Source organism: Lampetra fluviatilis, chromosome 1 (genome assembly GCF_964198595.1).
Source record: "Lampetra fluviatilis chromosome 1, kcLamFluv1.1, whole genome shotgun sequence".
Lineage (NCBI taxonomy): Eukaryota > Metazoa > Chordata > Hyperoartia > Petromyzontiformes > Petromyzontidae > Lampetra > Lampetra fluviatilis.
Window position 1 is genome coordinate 19,642,992 of NC_136275.1, and position 17,035 is coordinate 19,660,026.

Consider the following 17,035-nt stretch of genomic DNA (forward strand, 5'->3'; position numbering starts at 1 on the left):
TTAAATACTTATTTCCCTCATTAAAATGCAAATCAATTTATAATATTTTTGACATGCGTTTTTCTGGATTTTGTTGTTGTTATTCTGTCTCTCACTGTTCAAATAAACCTACCATTAAAATTATAGACTGATCATTTCTTTGTCAGTGGGCAAACGTACAAAATCAGCAGGGGATCAAATACTTTTTTCCCTCACTGTATATCACACTCATTGTCAAGTGAAGCAAATGGGCATTCGTGGGGAATGGCGGTTTAAAAAACCGTTACCCCGATTCTGCCGCGGTGGCGAGACGTTAACTACCTCGCCTAGTATATAAGAGGTCGTGGGTTCAATCCCGACCCTGGCAACCTGTATATTTGGAGGTTGCATGTCTCTCTCCCCGTGGTCGCGTGGATTTTCCTTTGGGTCCTCTGGTTTTTTCCCTCCATATAGAAACACGCGTTTAGAATATTTGGCTGCTGTTACAAAATTCCACGTTAATATGCCACTTCATTGAGCTATCATTTGTGGCCCGGTCGCTTTTCAACAAGAGCTATATAGCTCTGTGGGACGTACCTGGTAAAATAAAACAAATAAACAAGCGATGAACAAATCTAGTGACGGAATTATCAACACACTGAGAGTTGGAGATTGAACAAATGATTTGGGTAGATGTAAATTTTAGATTGTATCTACACTTGACAGGGGTCACGAGGATCAACAGTCAGGGCTCTCTCTTCTATCGGTCATTTGAGAATAGATGATGATAAATATTACTACAAACAATTTCTCACTGAAATCTATCATTCATGTACAGTTAAACTTGTGATGGCAATGCTAAAGTCACTGGAAACTTCAGCGATATATAAGATTAATCTTACAACTGGATATGCTGTTGGCGGTTTTGTGATTTCATATTTTGCACTGTTCTGTGCGTTGCATTCAATACCGTTAGGTCTGCGTTAAACGCGTAACTAACGTGTTGATTCGAGTAATTAATATGAAAATAGCCAGAACACTTTTGCAGTACAGCATGCTTTAGACAGTCGTGGTGCTGTATTTAGAAAGTGCAGATAACAGCCACCATAGAGGCATCTGATGGCAGAATTTCGTTAGGACTGCTGGTACTGCAACAAAACAAACAATACAAAAAAGCAAACGCCCAGCTTTGCGAACTCCAGGAGCTAAATTGTGCTGGCGAAACGCTCACATTGACAATGAAACATCGCTGTGCTTGCTGTCAGAAACTGTGTCCACGTTGGCATCTAATTGGCTCTTTGTGTGCAGATCACCAACCCCCATCTGCTGGCAGTGTCAGTCCACCAGCAGCAAAAGCATCATCAGCAGCATCGCGGGACAAGTCAAAGAAGCAAACGCCGAAAGGTAGAAATTTGCTCGGAGAAAATCACACGTCCTTTCAAAAGCCAGTGGCTGTGTGTGGCCGCTTGCGGCCGAGGGCAGTTGACGTGGGGGAGAGTGCCTCGCGAATAAACGTCTTCTATGCGGTGACACCAGCTCACACACGGTGATTCGGGTTAAATCCCAGACACAATGGGGATTACATCGAATTGCAGTCACGGTGAATGGGAATAAGTAGCAACTGGAAAGCCGTGTGCTGATGACCACTGGATGAACTTTCGTGTGTAGATTGGGTTAATTCAATCAATTCGTCAATCTTCTGTGCCATTACGTTGGATAAGAGCTGAGAAGATAGGCATTTCATTCGGGAAAGAGGCGTACACACCAGCAAGGCTTATTGCTTTGTGTATTAAAAATGTGCCGGTTTTGTGCAGTACAATGATAATGGAATATACAGTAGGGAAGGGAAAAAACCCACAGCTGTTTGTGCAGGGAAAAAAAGAACTATGCATAATGGTAGTGTCATGTGGTCTGAATGAAAACATGTTACCTTTGATGTTGATCTACATGAGTCCAAATTACAAGCCAAGGTTACGTGGGTTTTTCAAGGATTGCAAAACCCCTTGCATCCTGGATTATTTGCCCGTTAAGTATGCTACATAGAGTAGTGGTAATAATAATATAATACAATTTCTAATGACCGTGACTTCATTTCTGTGCGTTGGTAAGATTCAGATATATGTCTTTGCAGGGTAGAGGAGAATGGTAAATTACCCCGCAACAGAATTGATTTCTCCGTGGCCACCACTTACGCCTGCATGCGAAGCAGCAGCCCCGTTGCTGACGCTTTGCAGATCGTTAATGTTTCTCGTACAGTGGCACCATGCGATTGTACAGTCATTGGGGGCCCGAACTATGCCTCGGGCTTTTTCAGTAGTGAACCACAACGGCTGCAGGTGGCTACATTTACACGAACGCGATGCTGATGCATAATGCATGCTACTTCACAGTGGTACCATTCGAAATAACCGTCCAATTAGTATGCGCCGTGTTGGATGTAAGGAGCATGTCCTCTGCCCGAGCATTCTCCTGCTCAGACGCACTTTTCTCGGGGTGCAGCCCATGTCACAGAAGACTTCAAACTGTGGTCTTCTTTATAGGGTGAGTAGGTCAACCAATGTTTTCAGATGACTAAACTCAGGTGGTTGCAGGTTAAATAGTGTCAGTGAAATGTCACCTAATGGTGACTTTAAATACATTTTTGGTTGGGAAATTCGGCCAGAGAAAATTACCAGGTTTCCCCCCCCCCCACCATTCTTGCAATTATGGTCGTTACGAGTGTGAATAGATACACTTTGTTACAAATATTTGGCAGGGTCAAGGTGCTCTAAGTCTAGTTTAACATATAGCCTCCGTAAGGCCAATTGATGTATTTTTTTTAATACCTGTTAGTTAACGGTTACATCTGGCAAAAGCCAATGTGTGGATATAGACAACGCGTGTCAGATCATTGAACTCCGTCGTCTGCTCTCTGTTCTGTGTATAAACGAGCATTGCATTAATTTTTTACTTAAAACTTTCGTGGCTGCAGGAATTAATATTATTTGGTTCTTTCGGTAAAGTCACATAGATAGAAAAATAAAAATAAGAGTGAATAAAAATAAAAATTATCTTAAAAACAATAATAAAAAATTTAAACCATTAATGTAGACTGTAACCTGGTTCTTAATCGGAGTGAGCGTACTGGCAGTCTGCTAGATGGAGCTCTAGAGCCCTTATGGAAGATATTTGGCCTACTCTTTCATGCTGGCCTGACTCGTCTTGGAAGAAGTTGGAGAACCCACACGTTACCCAACCACATGCAATCTGCCGATCGATTAACTGTGGTGAGCCCGTCCAATACTACTGGGCGCGCACAGAGGCACGGGAGGATTTAAGAAACTTGCACCAACGTTTACAACTGCCGTGCTGGGAGATCAAATCAGTGACTTTTGCATTGTCGGTGTGGTGTTCACATCGCCACATTAACATCCCAGAGCATTATGTAGCACTCTGAAAATCGTCTTATAACTCGCTAAACTCTTAGTAATTAAAAGTTGAATTTGTATTTATTACATCCATAGCTGGAAGATCCCAACATGATAAGCGATTACATATTGTTTACATTTAAAGTTTCATACATTTAAAGTGTCATAGATAGACCTGTGTTCCTGATTTATATATATATAAAACTAGTACCCGGCATTGTCCGGGGGAAAAAATATATTTCAAAACTTCTCTTAAAAACAACATATACATATTCTTGGTTCTTTCGGTAAAGTCACGTAGAAGGGAAATAATAAAATAATATTAATATAAAACAAAATTTTATTGCTGTGGATTTCACACCTGATGATGATTGCTTGTGTTGCAGTCGAAACGTCGTGATAATTTTTATTGTTTTATATTTATATTATTTTATGATTTCCCTTTTACGTAACTTTACCGAAAGAACCAAAAATATGAATCCCTGCAGTCACGAAAGCTTTAAATCAAAATTTTACATATACATACACAAGTACTAAGCTATTGTGAAAGCCCGGCGTTCCATTTGTCTGTCCATTTGTCCATCAACAAATTTATAAGAGGTTTGAAGAAGTCTTGAATCCAAAAGTAATAGAAAGTGGTGGGTAAATAGTTGATCTAGAAGGTTTCCGAAAATTGTTCACCTTCCCCCCCTCAAATTATATTTTTACCCCCCTGTGGGCATATATACCTTCACACCCCTACATACAATAGAGTGAGTAGTATCTAGTGACTCTATAGTAATATATGGCTCTACAGTAGTATCTGACTCGACAGTAGTATCTACTGAATCTATAGTAGTGTCTATTGACTCTATACTAGTATCCGTTCACAATAGTAGTATCTGCTGACGCAATAGCAGTATCTACTGACAGCAGTATATACTGACTATAGTGGTATCTACTGACTGTACTATTGTACTATTACTGTACTATTATCTACTGACTCTATAGTGATATCTACGGACTCTACGGCACTATCTACAAACTCTATAGTTATATCTATTGACTCTGTAGTAGTATCCACTGACTATACTAATAACTACTAACTTTATAGTAGTATCTGCTTACTCTATATCAGTATCTACTTACTCTATAGTAGCCTCTATTGACTCCGCAGTAGCATCTCCCGACTTTACAGTAGTATCTACGGACTCTACAGTAGTATCTACCGACTCTACAGTATTATCTACTGACTCTACAGTAGTATCTACCGACTTTACAGTAGTATTTACTGACTCTACAGTAGTATCTACTGACTCTACAGTCGTATCTACCGACTCTACAGTAGTATCTACCAGAGGTGGGACAAAGTCATTGTTATGCAAGTCCAAGTCGAGTCGCAAGTCATCAAATTCATGACTCGAGTCTGACTCGAGTCCAAGTCACATGACTCGAGTCCACATCTCATAGGTGGGACAAAGTCATTGTTATGCAAGTCCAAGTCGAGTCGCAAGTCATCAAATTCATGACTCGAGTCTGACTCGAGTCCAAGTCACATGACTCGAGTCCACACCTCTGGTATCTACTGACTCTACAGTAGTATCTACCGACTCTATAGTCGTAACTACTGACTCTATACTAGTTGAATAAATTGTCATAAGAGAGCAGGTTGGAGTATTTTTGGAGAACTTAACTCAATAATGAATTGCACCTTACCAGGGAGCCGATGGATAAGGTTTTTTTTTTATTTGTGTATATACCCTGCTACGTTATGGATCAAAAACTTGGGCATTGTCGAAGAATATAAGATACAAGCCGAAGAGTGCATTAAGTTTGGAGATGTCGAAGTCTAGAACTGTTGCCATTAGAGACAGGAAGAGGAACTCATGGGTTAGGGAACAATTGCAAACAAAGGGAAGATAGTCGGTGTTTGAGGCTCATGGTAGAGTGGCAGCCAAAGGAGGCAACGTTAATTTTTCTGATGAAGATTACAGTCCTTAAAACTAAAAGTTTTAATTAGTATATAAACATAAAATGAACACTGCTATACTTGTATGTATGTTGAACTTCTTTCGCGCCATACTGTACATAGCCAACCGTGCTAATCGGAGGTGCTTGACGATTATATAGCACATACTTGAATCTTTCTTTGGGTTGATCTTGTCAGATACGTCATTATATTCAGTGACATGTCTGTGTGACAAAGGACGTCATCTTAATGTGCAGGTAGTATTGCATGTACCTTTAATTCTAGTGAACACCATTCGCTAACATGTATTACATTTAGGTTGTATGCATTGAGAACAAAGTTCTATTGTGTGATGCCGCTTCTACTTTTTAACATTTCTAATCAAACTTCAACTAACTCCTGTGAAATGTTTTCCTTCTCTCTCTCTCTCATATAATTTCCCCTTTACGTTTTGTTGCTTTTGACTTTTATTTACTTTGTACTACTTGTAGATAAAAACAGTCACTCAGCAAACAACACTTTTAAGGTGGTGACCTGTAGCACGGAGGGGAGAGAAGACGCCTCAGTGACGGCTAACATGAGTCTCAATGGCAAACAAAGCATAGAGGCTCCTTCGTCCGCCATGGACGGCCAAGAGGACACAAGGTTTGATGGTCCGTACGGCGTTGCATCAGGGCAGAAAATGAGTACCGATGCCAAGCGTTGCAGTGAGCAAGCGGACGCGCCCTCCAGGCTCATCGAACCGGTAGATTTCACCAAAGGCCACACTTCACCATCGATCAGTGGCAAGGACAAAAGCCGCGATGCACAATTTTCAGAAATCGACAGTTCGCTGTCCAACGCTCGGCCTGACGAATCTAAACAGTTCGCTCCCGAGCGGAGTAGTACTCCCCAGCAATTGACCAGCACGAGCACGTCCGAAATCCCTCCAATCCCGGCGACAAGGGACGTCCACGCTTTGCAGCTGCGCAGGGAGTGTTTTCAGGGCGCCGATGAGGCATCTAAGAGCTCTGCAAGTCCTCGCATGCTCATGGGTGGGAAAGCAAAACCCTCGCCGCACACGGAAGGCAGAACGGGTTGCAAGACGACAGCACCTGGTGACGTTGCAAAAATGCCAGACGTTATACCTGATGGGCATACTGACGACAACAGTTGCACACACTCCATTGCAGATGATGTCATCCACAAAGGGCAGCAAGCAGCGCTGATGAAGGAAGCTCACCATTCCTTTGACGCTTCGTCTTTTTGGCCGAACGATATAGCAGAGCCTTGGGAGGAAAAGAGGCACGAACAAGGACATCATGACCATTTTTGCAACATGACGGCACAATTGAAGATGGAAACAATTAGCGAGGATGATTTTTCAGGAGGGAAGAGCGATAAAACCGACGTCGGTAAATATTCCGCGGATGCACAAAACCTGACTGCAGGCTGCACCGACACAGGCTTTGGGAATGTTTCAATGAATGAAACATCGGCGAAAAAAAGTGCCTTTACGAGGGCAAACACCATGCCGCACTTTTACGGGTCTGAACCTAGTGCAGAAAAAGCTGGAACGGGGGGCTCTGTTGCTCGCAGTGAAAATCAATCACTAACATCTTCGTTGGGAAAGCCCCAAATGGGTGATGGTCAAAAATTAGGGAGGCAGATGTCAGAACAGTGCTTTGGGCAGAAGTTAGACAGCTATTACAAAGACTGCGCTAAGCCCCCTGACTTTGATTCTAAACCATTTGTTTTGGCTGATTATAAAAGAAAGATGGATGCCGGAGAGGGCTCGCGGATGAATACTGACCCGTTACATGAATTGCTGACAGGCGGTTTGGGCATTTCAAGTGAGCCGGGCACTGACAATTCTAGCAGTGCTCCACAAGAAGGGAATAAGGAAGCTAGGTCAGGTGAGAGCATAAGCTTTGTGCAGGAAACAACTGTTAATACACGTTCTCCAAAGCACCTTGAAATCACATATATGCCCACTGGCTTTGTATGTGCTGAGCAGAAAAAAAGCCCCAGTATCCTGGACAGCGAAGAGAATATCGCGCAGATGGCAGCGCTGCAACAATGCATTGGGAAGAATGCATTGCATAGTCCAGGAAAGGCTAACATCCCCGAAAAGGATTCAAGAAAATCAGTTGAGTCTTCGGTCTGTCGTGGCAGTGCTGAAGAAACATCTGTGGAAAGTGAAAAAAAGCAAGATAAATCTGAAATGAAGGTGGGAAAAGCTGGAAATGAACAAACATTGAGAGGCGATTCAGAAAGGAGTTTACACACCAAGAAAGATGACGCACCCGCTGATGGTGCGGTAAGGTCAATGCATTCATATTTACTTGAGGATAAATCCCAACCGATAATACCGATCGTTTCGGAATATGCTGTGGCATCCAAGTCATCAATTTCGCAGCTTAAATCGGATGAGTACGCACCAAAAGCAGTGGATTCGGAGTCTGACGTTAGCTCAGAGGATGAGCTACAATGCAATGTAGGAAAGCAGCCAGGAGCTGTGCTATCTGAAGGCTTCCTAAGCACTGAGGTCAAGGCCAACGCAAAAAAGTCACCTGCTTACCACAGCCTTTCGAGACTGTCTCCGCTGGAGACGGAAATTTTGTCTGAAATGCAGGACGACGAAGGCAGCAACGACCAATTTTCCGGCGCTAGAAATAAGGTGACGTCAGAGGGGGCACAAGGGAAGGTGGCCTTTAACACGGAGAAGAAATCACAACGGAAAAATGATGGCTCGAGCGAATTTGAGTTCCAGCACATCGCGCAAGACGAGGGTTCATCGCTTCCCTTCGTTTTTCCAGCAAAGGGGCAAATGCACAACGTGGAATACTTGGAATTGAATTCGGCTGCTTTGAAGCCCATTGCTGGCTCCGCGTATTTAAAGGAAGATGACTCGCGCATGCCAGAAAAAAGCGTTCCGTTAAGCAAAAACCCGAAGGACTCTCATCCAACGGGTGAGAGCGTCTCATTTTCCAAAAAACAGATGCCTGGAAAGGACACTATTTCAGCTGATGAGAATAAAGAGGGAGCAGGAGACTTTGCTGACCGTGGAGGACCTAATAACATTTTCAGTTCTCCTTTAATGAAGTCGGACCTTCCTGTGCTAAATTATCGAGATGATGATTATCACCCCGCCGGTGTTTTATTCGAAAATGTTACGTCTGGGAAACCTCGAGCTGCAGATAAACCTGGGAAGATAAAATACTCACAAAGTGTGGATGTTAACACTGCACTGTGCCGAAATGACCGCTCATTTGAAGGGGGTGAGGAATCTTACCTTTTCCCCTGTGGTCCCAGCAAGACTCATTTGTCGGTGGTGGGTGAATTAGACAAAACCTCTCATGTGGCACGCACATCCCCTTCATCTACAGACCAAGTCACAGACTCTAAAGATGTACTTGCTGATAGTTCGACAGACGCAACCAATATTTCATCTGCGCTTGGAATCACGAAGTTTGGCAGCGGAGTGAACGTGCCCAACAAAATATCAGGGCAAGTCAACGCAGACAAAAGTCCTAAACATGCACGGGTAGAAACCACGTCACGTACGTCACATGCTGATAACATTCATCCTTTTGAAAGCAAAGAGCAGCACCAAGAGAGGGAAAACAAGGAGGCATGCCGATCCTCGCAGGAAAGTGTCGTGGGTAAAAATACCGCAGAACACGAGAAAGCTGGAGACAGCCAACGCGTGCACGGGGAATTTGACGGAGATCAAGTGGAAAAGATGAGCCTGGAAATCGTGCAAGGTACTGGTTTTAACGTCTACGTTAAGATGTTTCTAAAATGTAAAGGTATTGGTTTTAATATCTACATTAATTTGTTTTCTAAAATGTATTCTCTACATTCTATGTTGGCTGTATAGATAACGCTCGCAAATGATACGAAATAGGACACCGTTAATTAACAGGGACAACAATTATGGAGGTTACCGTGTTGGAAATTTACAACCAGCCAGTGTGGATGTATTCTCAGTGTCCCATTTTCAGAAAGTTTTTGAGCACGTGCATTTGCAATGCAATATTTAAGTACAATGCAATTTATCTTTCAATATAAAACAAAAATTTGGTGATACTGCATTGGAAATGGTGCACAAATAAAAAAAAACATGTTTTATTTTGAAGATAGTGTGACCTGTGAAATGTAAATGCTATAGAATCATGGCATTGTGTTCATAAATAGTGAAGACAATTTAAAGCGTGACAGATTATCTTGGGCAACGCTTAAGACTGCTGTGTGAGATGTTAACTACCTCGCCTGGTATACAGGATTGCCGTGGATTCTATGCCGACCCTGACGCCTGCTGTATATTTGGAGTTTGCATGTTCTCCCCATGGTCACGTGGATTTTTTATCCCGGTTTTCCTTCCACATTTAGACACATGCGTTTGGAGTATTTGGCTGCTATATATTTCCACATCATAAGCCACTTCATTGAGCTATCATTTGTGGCCAGGTCGCTTCTGAAAAAGAATGATATAGTTCAGTGGGGCTTACCTGGTCAAATAAAAATAGTTTCATCGTTTAGTTTATAATTTTCTAATGTAACTTTTCTATTTTCTTGTAATATTGACACCTTTCCAGTGAAATTATTGCATTTAATCTGTTGTTTAACCCTGCTTTCTTGACGGGCAGAGGCTTATCGACGGCGGAACATTAATTGTTAAGCAACATTAATGCGGACTAATTCTTATGAATAAAATTGGTCGCGAAAGCCTACGTGTTAAATTAATTCTTATCGTTGAAAACAGTAGATGCATTTCCTACTCCAACGATAGATAATATTGCACACAATAAATTTTTCATAAAAAAATTACAATGGTTATGTGGCAATAGGAGATTTAAACCAGCGTTTTCACGAGCCAATACATAGCATGTAGCGCTCATGGCGGTATATTTAAAATCAACAGCAATATGTGAAAATGGCATGGTGTGGACCAATCAGTTTCAAGGACAATGCATATATTATCAGAGTATGTTTTTTGTTGGCATTCTGACCACAAGCATTGTGGTTAATGCAGACATGATTCCTTGTAAAAGTTTTCAGTTTGGTGTTTTAACATCTAAACACCTGTTTTATTGCCAGAAAAAAGGGGAAAAAGCTATTATGACATGAATACTGTACGTAAAAAAATGTCATAACTAACATTAATCGTGAGACATCACAATTATACTAATTGTTGCCTGAAGAGTTAATTTCGTGTATGTTTTACGTCGCTGAGGGGGTCTCCTTCGAGTTACCAAGCTGTTTGCTTTAACACGTAGCAGGCTTTCGCAAGCAATATGATCCATAATAGAGGCATTTTGGGTTAGATCGTGGAAGTATATAAATGTGCCAACTAGTAAGGGTTGTCACGTAAACAGAAGGTGGCCAATTTGTCACTCGTACAACACACCGGTGTGTTGGAGAGCCAAGCCATAACATTTATAATCTGAGTACAACGTTTCGCCAGTAATTACAACTAGCTTCATCAGGCGACTGCCAGATTTGTGGAGAAGCCCACCTGTTTCGTTTCGTTCCTGATATATCAAGCTGTTTGCGTTACCGTGTGTGAAAGTGGAGCTGAAAATTATATTCTTCCCTTGCCTGTTGTTGTCCGACATTGCTAGACAAAAGCACAGCAGATGAGACAATCCCTCTGCAAAGCACAGGGGAGCCAGACAGCCACGTGGACACTTCTGGGACTGCTCCGGCAACAGGTGCACGCGATGCAGGAGGGAAAATGGCAGAGGAGCCATTAGGAGGCGAGGAAAGGAAGGAGGCAGATGACAAGGCTTCTTGCGTTGTGCATGAAGAGGAATCCCTGAAGAGTCCAAAAGCAGGGGCAAACAAGGCAACGTGCAGCGATAGTGGGAAAGTCCGGGCAGATGCCCTGCACGAACGCATTCCCGAGGAGGGCAAACACCTCGTCAAAGCCGATACCGATGGACGTGGGGAAAAAGTTTCGACCAAAAAGGAGCAGCTCCCAGTCATTGGAAAAAACGCTCTAAATGAGAGTCAACAGAAGTCTGAGGTGGATCAGAAGGCAAGCAGAGGGGGCGTGCAGGAGGGGGGGATGGAAATGGTCCCGGATCGGGAGAGGAGGAACAGCAAGCCACTGGAGAAGAGGTCGTATACGAGCACGCCGGAGAAAGACAAGCAGGAGAAAAAACGGAGAAAAGGTTTCCAATCACACAAAGAGTAATCGCAGTCATGTTACTACCCGTGAAAGAAATCGGTGTTTGTTGTGCAGCATAGTCAGAACCACGAGTTGTGAAACTTGAGACTTGCCAGCCTTTTTTGTGCATTTTGCTTCGTCGTAATGAAACCATTTAGAGGTATCCCAAGTGCATTTAATTTAAGTTTACCCTATTTACCGCTTACACATTCACCACACTTAACGACTGCTTGCGTGATTGTGCTTACATTACAGCTGCTGCTGAAACATTAATTACGTAGCTGTGTTTTCAACGCAGAGAGTGACACACGCTCTAAATGCTCTGCGCTTACCATCGCTGCCCCCACCCCCCCCAGGGTTGCCACCTGCCTGTGTTTGACCCGGACATTCCAAGAATTTGGCATCTGTGTTCGGGTGCCACGAATTGTATTGTACCGAGATCTGGTGGTAATCACTTTGAACTTCATCACAGTCGACTGCACAGTTCTGATCGACCGAGACCAGGGGTCGGCTACCTGCGCCTCTGGAGCCATATGATGGCTCTTTGGCTGCCCCCTAGCGGCTCTTTGGCTGCTGTGTGCCTGTTATGTATGTGTGGATGGGTACAATTCGCTTCTGCGTGTTCGATGCGGCTCTCGAAATATTTTGGTCAAAGACAAAAACGAAAAAAATGGGCTCTGCTTCTTCTTTGAAAGGTCGCCGATCCCCTGACCTAGACTGACTGATAAATAAGTTCTTATTTGGTCTACGGTAGAAAATGTGGCAACCCTTATTTCCCCCAACTAACACGGACGCTTGCAAAATGTGTTTGTCCTTTGATTTATTTTGCCCTCTGTGCACTGACCCCTTAACCGCCTGCCTGGCTCGGCAGTGAGTAAGAAGGGGGATGTGGCTAAGAGAACCGAGATGCGGTGTAGGTCCCCCGGCAGGCCTGCTAACAGGAGCCAGCGGGCAATGCTGCAGGGTTCAGCCAAAAGACGGCAGAAAGGTGACGTGCCTGGCGCATGTGCCTAGCCATCTGTACCCTTGCATGTCAAGCCTGTGAACATACACACGCAGTCTGTCCTCTGATTTTTCACATTGTGTAAATGTCCGTGGTTTATATGCTCTATTTTTTTTGTTTATTTGAAGCATGACACTCCACTTGTGCAGAATACCTTTTTGTAAAATATTTCTGTTTTTCTCGGTCTTTCCTCAGCACCACGTACACTTCTTGACCTTACTACCGATGGGCATACGTTATCGCTGCTCCATCTTTGTTACGTCCTTATTTCTGTCCATTTTAATTTTCTTTGTAAAAATGACAAAGGTGTGGGACACATCTCTTTAAATAACTCGTCAATTCAATGCCGTTTGAGAATAATTTTTGTATTAATTGCTGCCACTCATGCTCAGAATGTTGTATAGGTAGAGACATATGACGTCTGGCAGGTAAAGGACAATTGGTAATACCCCTGGCCATACAATTCTCAGACTATCTGGACTCCAGTGGGACAGTGTGCTTTGTGCCCCACTGATGAAGACTGCTTACTTTATGATACGTCCCACATACTCCTGGGCCTACAGGGAGCCTACCCTGCCATCTTCACCAAGCAAGCAGGTTACTGCCGTGTCATTGCCGAATTGCCGCTCGCTCCTGCCAGCGTTACTCACGGCCACGCGTTGTTGTTTACCGCAGTGCTTCGATTTGTTTTAATTTCATTTGCTGAAATACGCGGTCGTGTTCAATGTTGTCCTGCACGAAGTGTGCAGCATTGGTGAAGCATAAAACACCTCATTCCTCTTCGTGACTTCATTCACGGTGCGAGCACCGCTTATTCTGGGCCACATGAATAATAACAAGTCACATTTTTTTTGCGAGAAAAGTTGTTGCCTTGCAGAGCGTAACTTATTACGTTGTTTTAAATATACAAGGTTATTCGGACCTGTGTCTAAGATCAATGTAATAATGCGCTTGTGTTGGCTCTGGATAGAAAAAAAAGCTGACAGGTGAAGGTGCAACGCTTAAAGTGTGTAAGTGAGATAGGGGTTTTCGCTGTGACCCTGTCTAAATGTCTCGTGTTTGACGGGCAAGTGCCATGGCCACGTGAAATCATGCAACAGCTGCTGTAAACGTACATTCATAAGCTGCCCCATAAGTTATATTAAACTGGAGTTTTGCAAACATCAAACTAAACAATTTAGAAAGTTACTCAAATGTTTGCGTAATCAAGCAGAACGGCTGTAATAATGGCATTCCTGTTTAATGTTAATGTATATAGCATCAGCAGTGTTGTTTGCCTGGTTGACTCTGGTCTACGTGTGACGTGTCTGACCACACGACACAATCGACGTCTGAAATTTGCTGATTATCATTCCGCTCACGTTTAATGTCCAAGGAAGCATTTCTGGCCAATACCACAACGTGACTTATCCCCCCCTATGCTTGTAATGTTGTCCTTTGCATGTGAGGGGCTCATTTCTCCACATCTGCTGTGCTGATAGGGTTTAGTAAACTGCACGCAGATTGATAAAAAAAATTTTACCCTTCTATCTGGCAACAAAACTGACACCTTTTTTTACAAGGAGTCATGTTTACATAGACCACAATACCTGCAGTCATAATGCAAAAAAAACATAACTCTGATAATGTGCACTGTCCTTGAAGTTGATTGGTCCACACCCGAGACAGCTTTCCTTAGAGCCTAGTCTCACATGGGTTGGACCAGATGACGCCAAAAGGCGCACAACTCAAAGACAATGCACCATCAGAGTATGAGAGCTCGGGGTAAGCATTTACACCATTGGAACCTCATTTGCCAGTGAAAATATGATATTTTTGCTGGCAAATGAGGTTCCAATGGTGCACGCTGATTGGTTCATTGCGGTTTCTGTGCGCACTTTACTTACACCGTGCGTCGTTCGGCAACAACGCGCATGGTTAACGCCACATAGCACTGGAGTACGGCACTTTGTCCCAAGCGCCTTGGATTGAGCGGCGACCTCAATGCCTAATTTTGTGGGAGTTTATTGCTGGCTAAGGAAATGAAAGATGCAGTGTCCATAAATTTTAATAGGGCACAGTGACCGTTTAGTAACAAAAAAAGGTCACTTTTGCGGTAAATTAAATTTGTTTACACAGCAACACGTTTTGATTTATGCAGCTGTTAGCCTGTTTTTCTCTCTATAAATGCAAGAAGACAATACCCTAACAATGATTCACGTTTGTAGATCTTTAGAATAGTAAATTCGATCACTTAAAAATTCCAAACACTAGATTTTACAATCTGAATTGATATTTAAACTGGAGCAATTCAGTCAAGAGAGTTGAATATTTTAACTGTGGACTATCTATATTCTTGGTTCTTTCGGTAAAGTTACGTAGAAGGGAAATAATAAAATAATAAAAATATAACACTTTTTTCAAATTTTCTTGCTGTGGATTTCACACCTGATGATGATTGCTTGTGTTGCAATCGAAACGTCGTGAAAATTTTTTATCGTGTTATATTTATATTATTTTATTATTTCCCTTCTACGTGACTTTACCGAAAGAACCAAGAATATGAATCCCTGCAGTCACGAAAGCTTTAAATACAAATTTGTGGACTATCTGTTAACGCCACTAAAAAGCATTCATTAATTCCCAAACGATAAAAAAGTCCTGTCTATTTTCTTTAAGCAAAAATTGTCAATATCTGTGTACAGTTGAAATACTTTTTAAGAAAAAATACATTTTATTTTCAAACTGATTTCCACTTGTGTTTTGTAAAGGCTTCCACGATGCAATTGTTTTGTCATTCATTCTGGACACACAAAGCAATTGTCTTTTTTTTTGTACACGTTGAGCAGTTCCAAAAAAGTTTACGACTACCTTAGTCGACTGCTAATGACCTTGTACAACTGTGCCGCATTTGTGCGCAGTTCCACGTAGAGTTTCCAAAAAAAAGAAAAAAAACTTGGCAACGATTTCTTACGACCCTGTGTTTGTTCCCATTCAGTTCAATCCAAGGCCGGTGACGGTAAATCTGTGGAGGTCAGTTCTCGGAAAGAGGCTCCTTCCAGCCCGATTAAGAAGCCCAAGGTGAGCGCTGCATGCATGGAAACACTCGTCACATCTTATCACTGTTTGCATGCCAATCTTGGTTTATCATTATGATCTAGCTTTATCTCGTACTGCCTTCACTATAAACCATGGCCAGTAAAACAAGGCCTTCTTTTGTTTCGCATCTGCATTCAATTGTGCGCGTTTAATTTGTTTTCCTGATTATGCCTTGTTTTGCACAACTCTTATTCACTTTCCTTTGTGTCCACAAATCAGTTCAGTCTGGCAGCCATGCAATTTCTGCAGGCTAGCTTGCCCCCGACTGCACTTTCATTCAAACCTGTATTTTCCATTGTTGTCGCATGTAGCTTCCAGTCCCAAAAAGTCAGGCTCTCCCCATGGCGGTCAAATGCAAAACACCTCCGGCCCCGTCGAAACAAGTCTCATCACGTCCTGACAGATCGGCTAAAATAGCCATGCAGACTTCGCACATCTCAGCCCCTATCAGCACCGGCTCTGCCCAAGTGCGGCCTGCAGTACGGAAGGAGCAGGTGAGACAGAGCCAGGCGTGTGGTTTTGCCCAGGGCTCTGCCTCTGAAGAGGTTTCTACCTACATTTTCTAGGGCTCCATTTCTCAATAATTTTAGGTTGCACTCTTTAAGCAGGTTGTAGCACAATTTATCATCCTCTGAACTCGACGATAACAAAAAAACTTAGCTTAAAAAATATATAATTTCGATGCAATTCAACGTATCAAGTGGCATTCTGAAAACACTGCTTGTTGGATTTTTTTCGTATTTTAATCCAAGAAAATAAAATGTCAGGTTAATTTTTATGAGTCCAGGATTTATTTTTCACTTACAATAATTTGTGAGAGAGATGCGCACTGAAAAGGCACGTGATTAGTACGCGATGAGGACCCCTGCCTGACAAACGGCAGGGGCCATTGGCACTTGGTGTTAGGGTCGGCAAGCTGAGTGACCTTTAGGTATTAAGCTCACCTCTTAAGTCCCAAGACTATGTTTCTAAATGTAATTTTGATCCCCGTGACAACATGGCCTTAAGCCATGGGCAGGGATGGGTGCCACGGTGTAGCGAGATGTTAACAACCTCGCCTGGTATACAGGAGGTCGTGAGATCGATCCCATAGCCTGACGCCTGTATATTTGGAGTTTGCATGTTCTCCCCGTGGTCGTGTGGATTTTTCTCCGGGTCCTCTGTGTTTTTCCCTCCACATTTATAAACATGCGTTTAGAGTATTTACAGCTATAAATTTTCCACGTGATAAGCCACTTCGTTGAGCTATCGTTTGCGGCCAGGTCGCTTCTAAAAAATATCGAGATAGTAGCTCGGTGAGTTTTACTTTAAAATACAAAAATAGTTTAGTTTGAGTATATTTATTTATAGTGATTTCCTTACTTTTCCTATATGTTGCGCTCCTGTCGTTTTTTTGTATTGTGTATAACATTTAATATAATAGGTAATGTATCTAGAATAGGTAATGCACCTAAAACCTGGTGGTCTTTTCTGTGGAACGCGTGGGA

At 42.7% G+C, this 17,035-nt stretch overlaps 1 protein-coding gene across 1 annotated transcript in view; it reads left to right on the forward strand.

The window, feature by feature from the left end:
* LOC144933725 (uncharacterized) overlaps positions 1-17,035 on the forward strand; it is a 61,005-nt gene that overhangs the window by 23,930 nt on the left and 20,040 nt on the right. Inside the window, exons 4-9 of the mRNA XM_078858796.1 lie at positions 1,267-1,362; positions 5,805-9,059; positions 10,920-11,471; positions 12,339-12,455; positions 15,448-15,530; positions 15,860-16,042. Coding sequence (XP_078714922.1) covers positions 5,891-9,059; positions 10,920-11,471; positions 12,339-12,455; positions 15,448-15,530; positions 15,860-16,042 — 4,104 coding nt within the window. The 5' untranslated portion in view covers positions 1,267-1,362; positions 5,805-5,890. The remainder of the gene's footprint in view (positions 1-1,266; positions 1,363-5,804; positions 9,060-10,919; positions 11,472-12,338; positions 12,456-15,447; positions 15,531-15,859; positions 16,043-17,035) is intronic.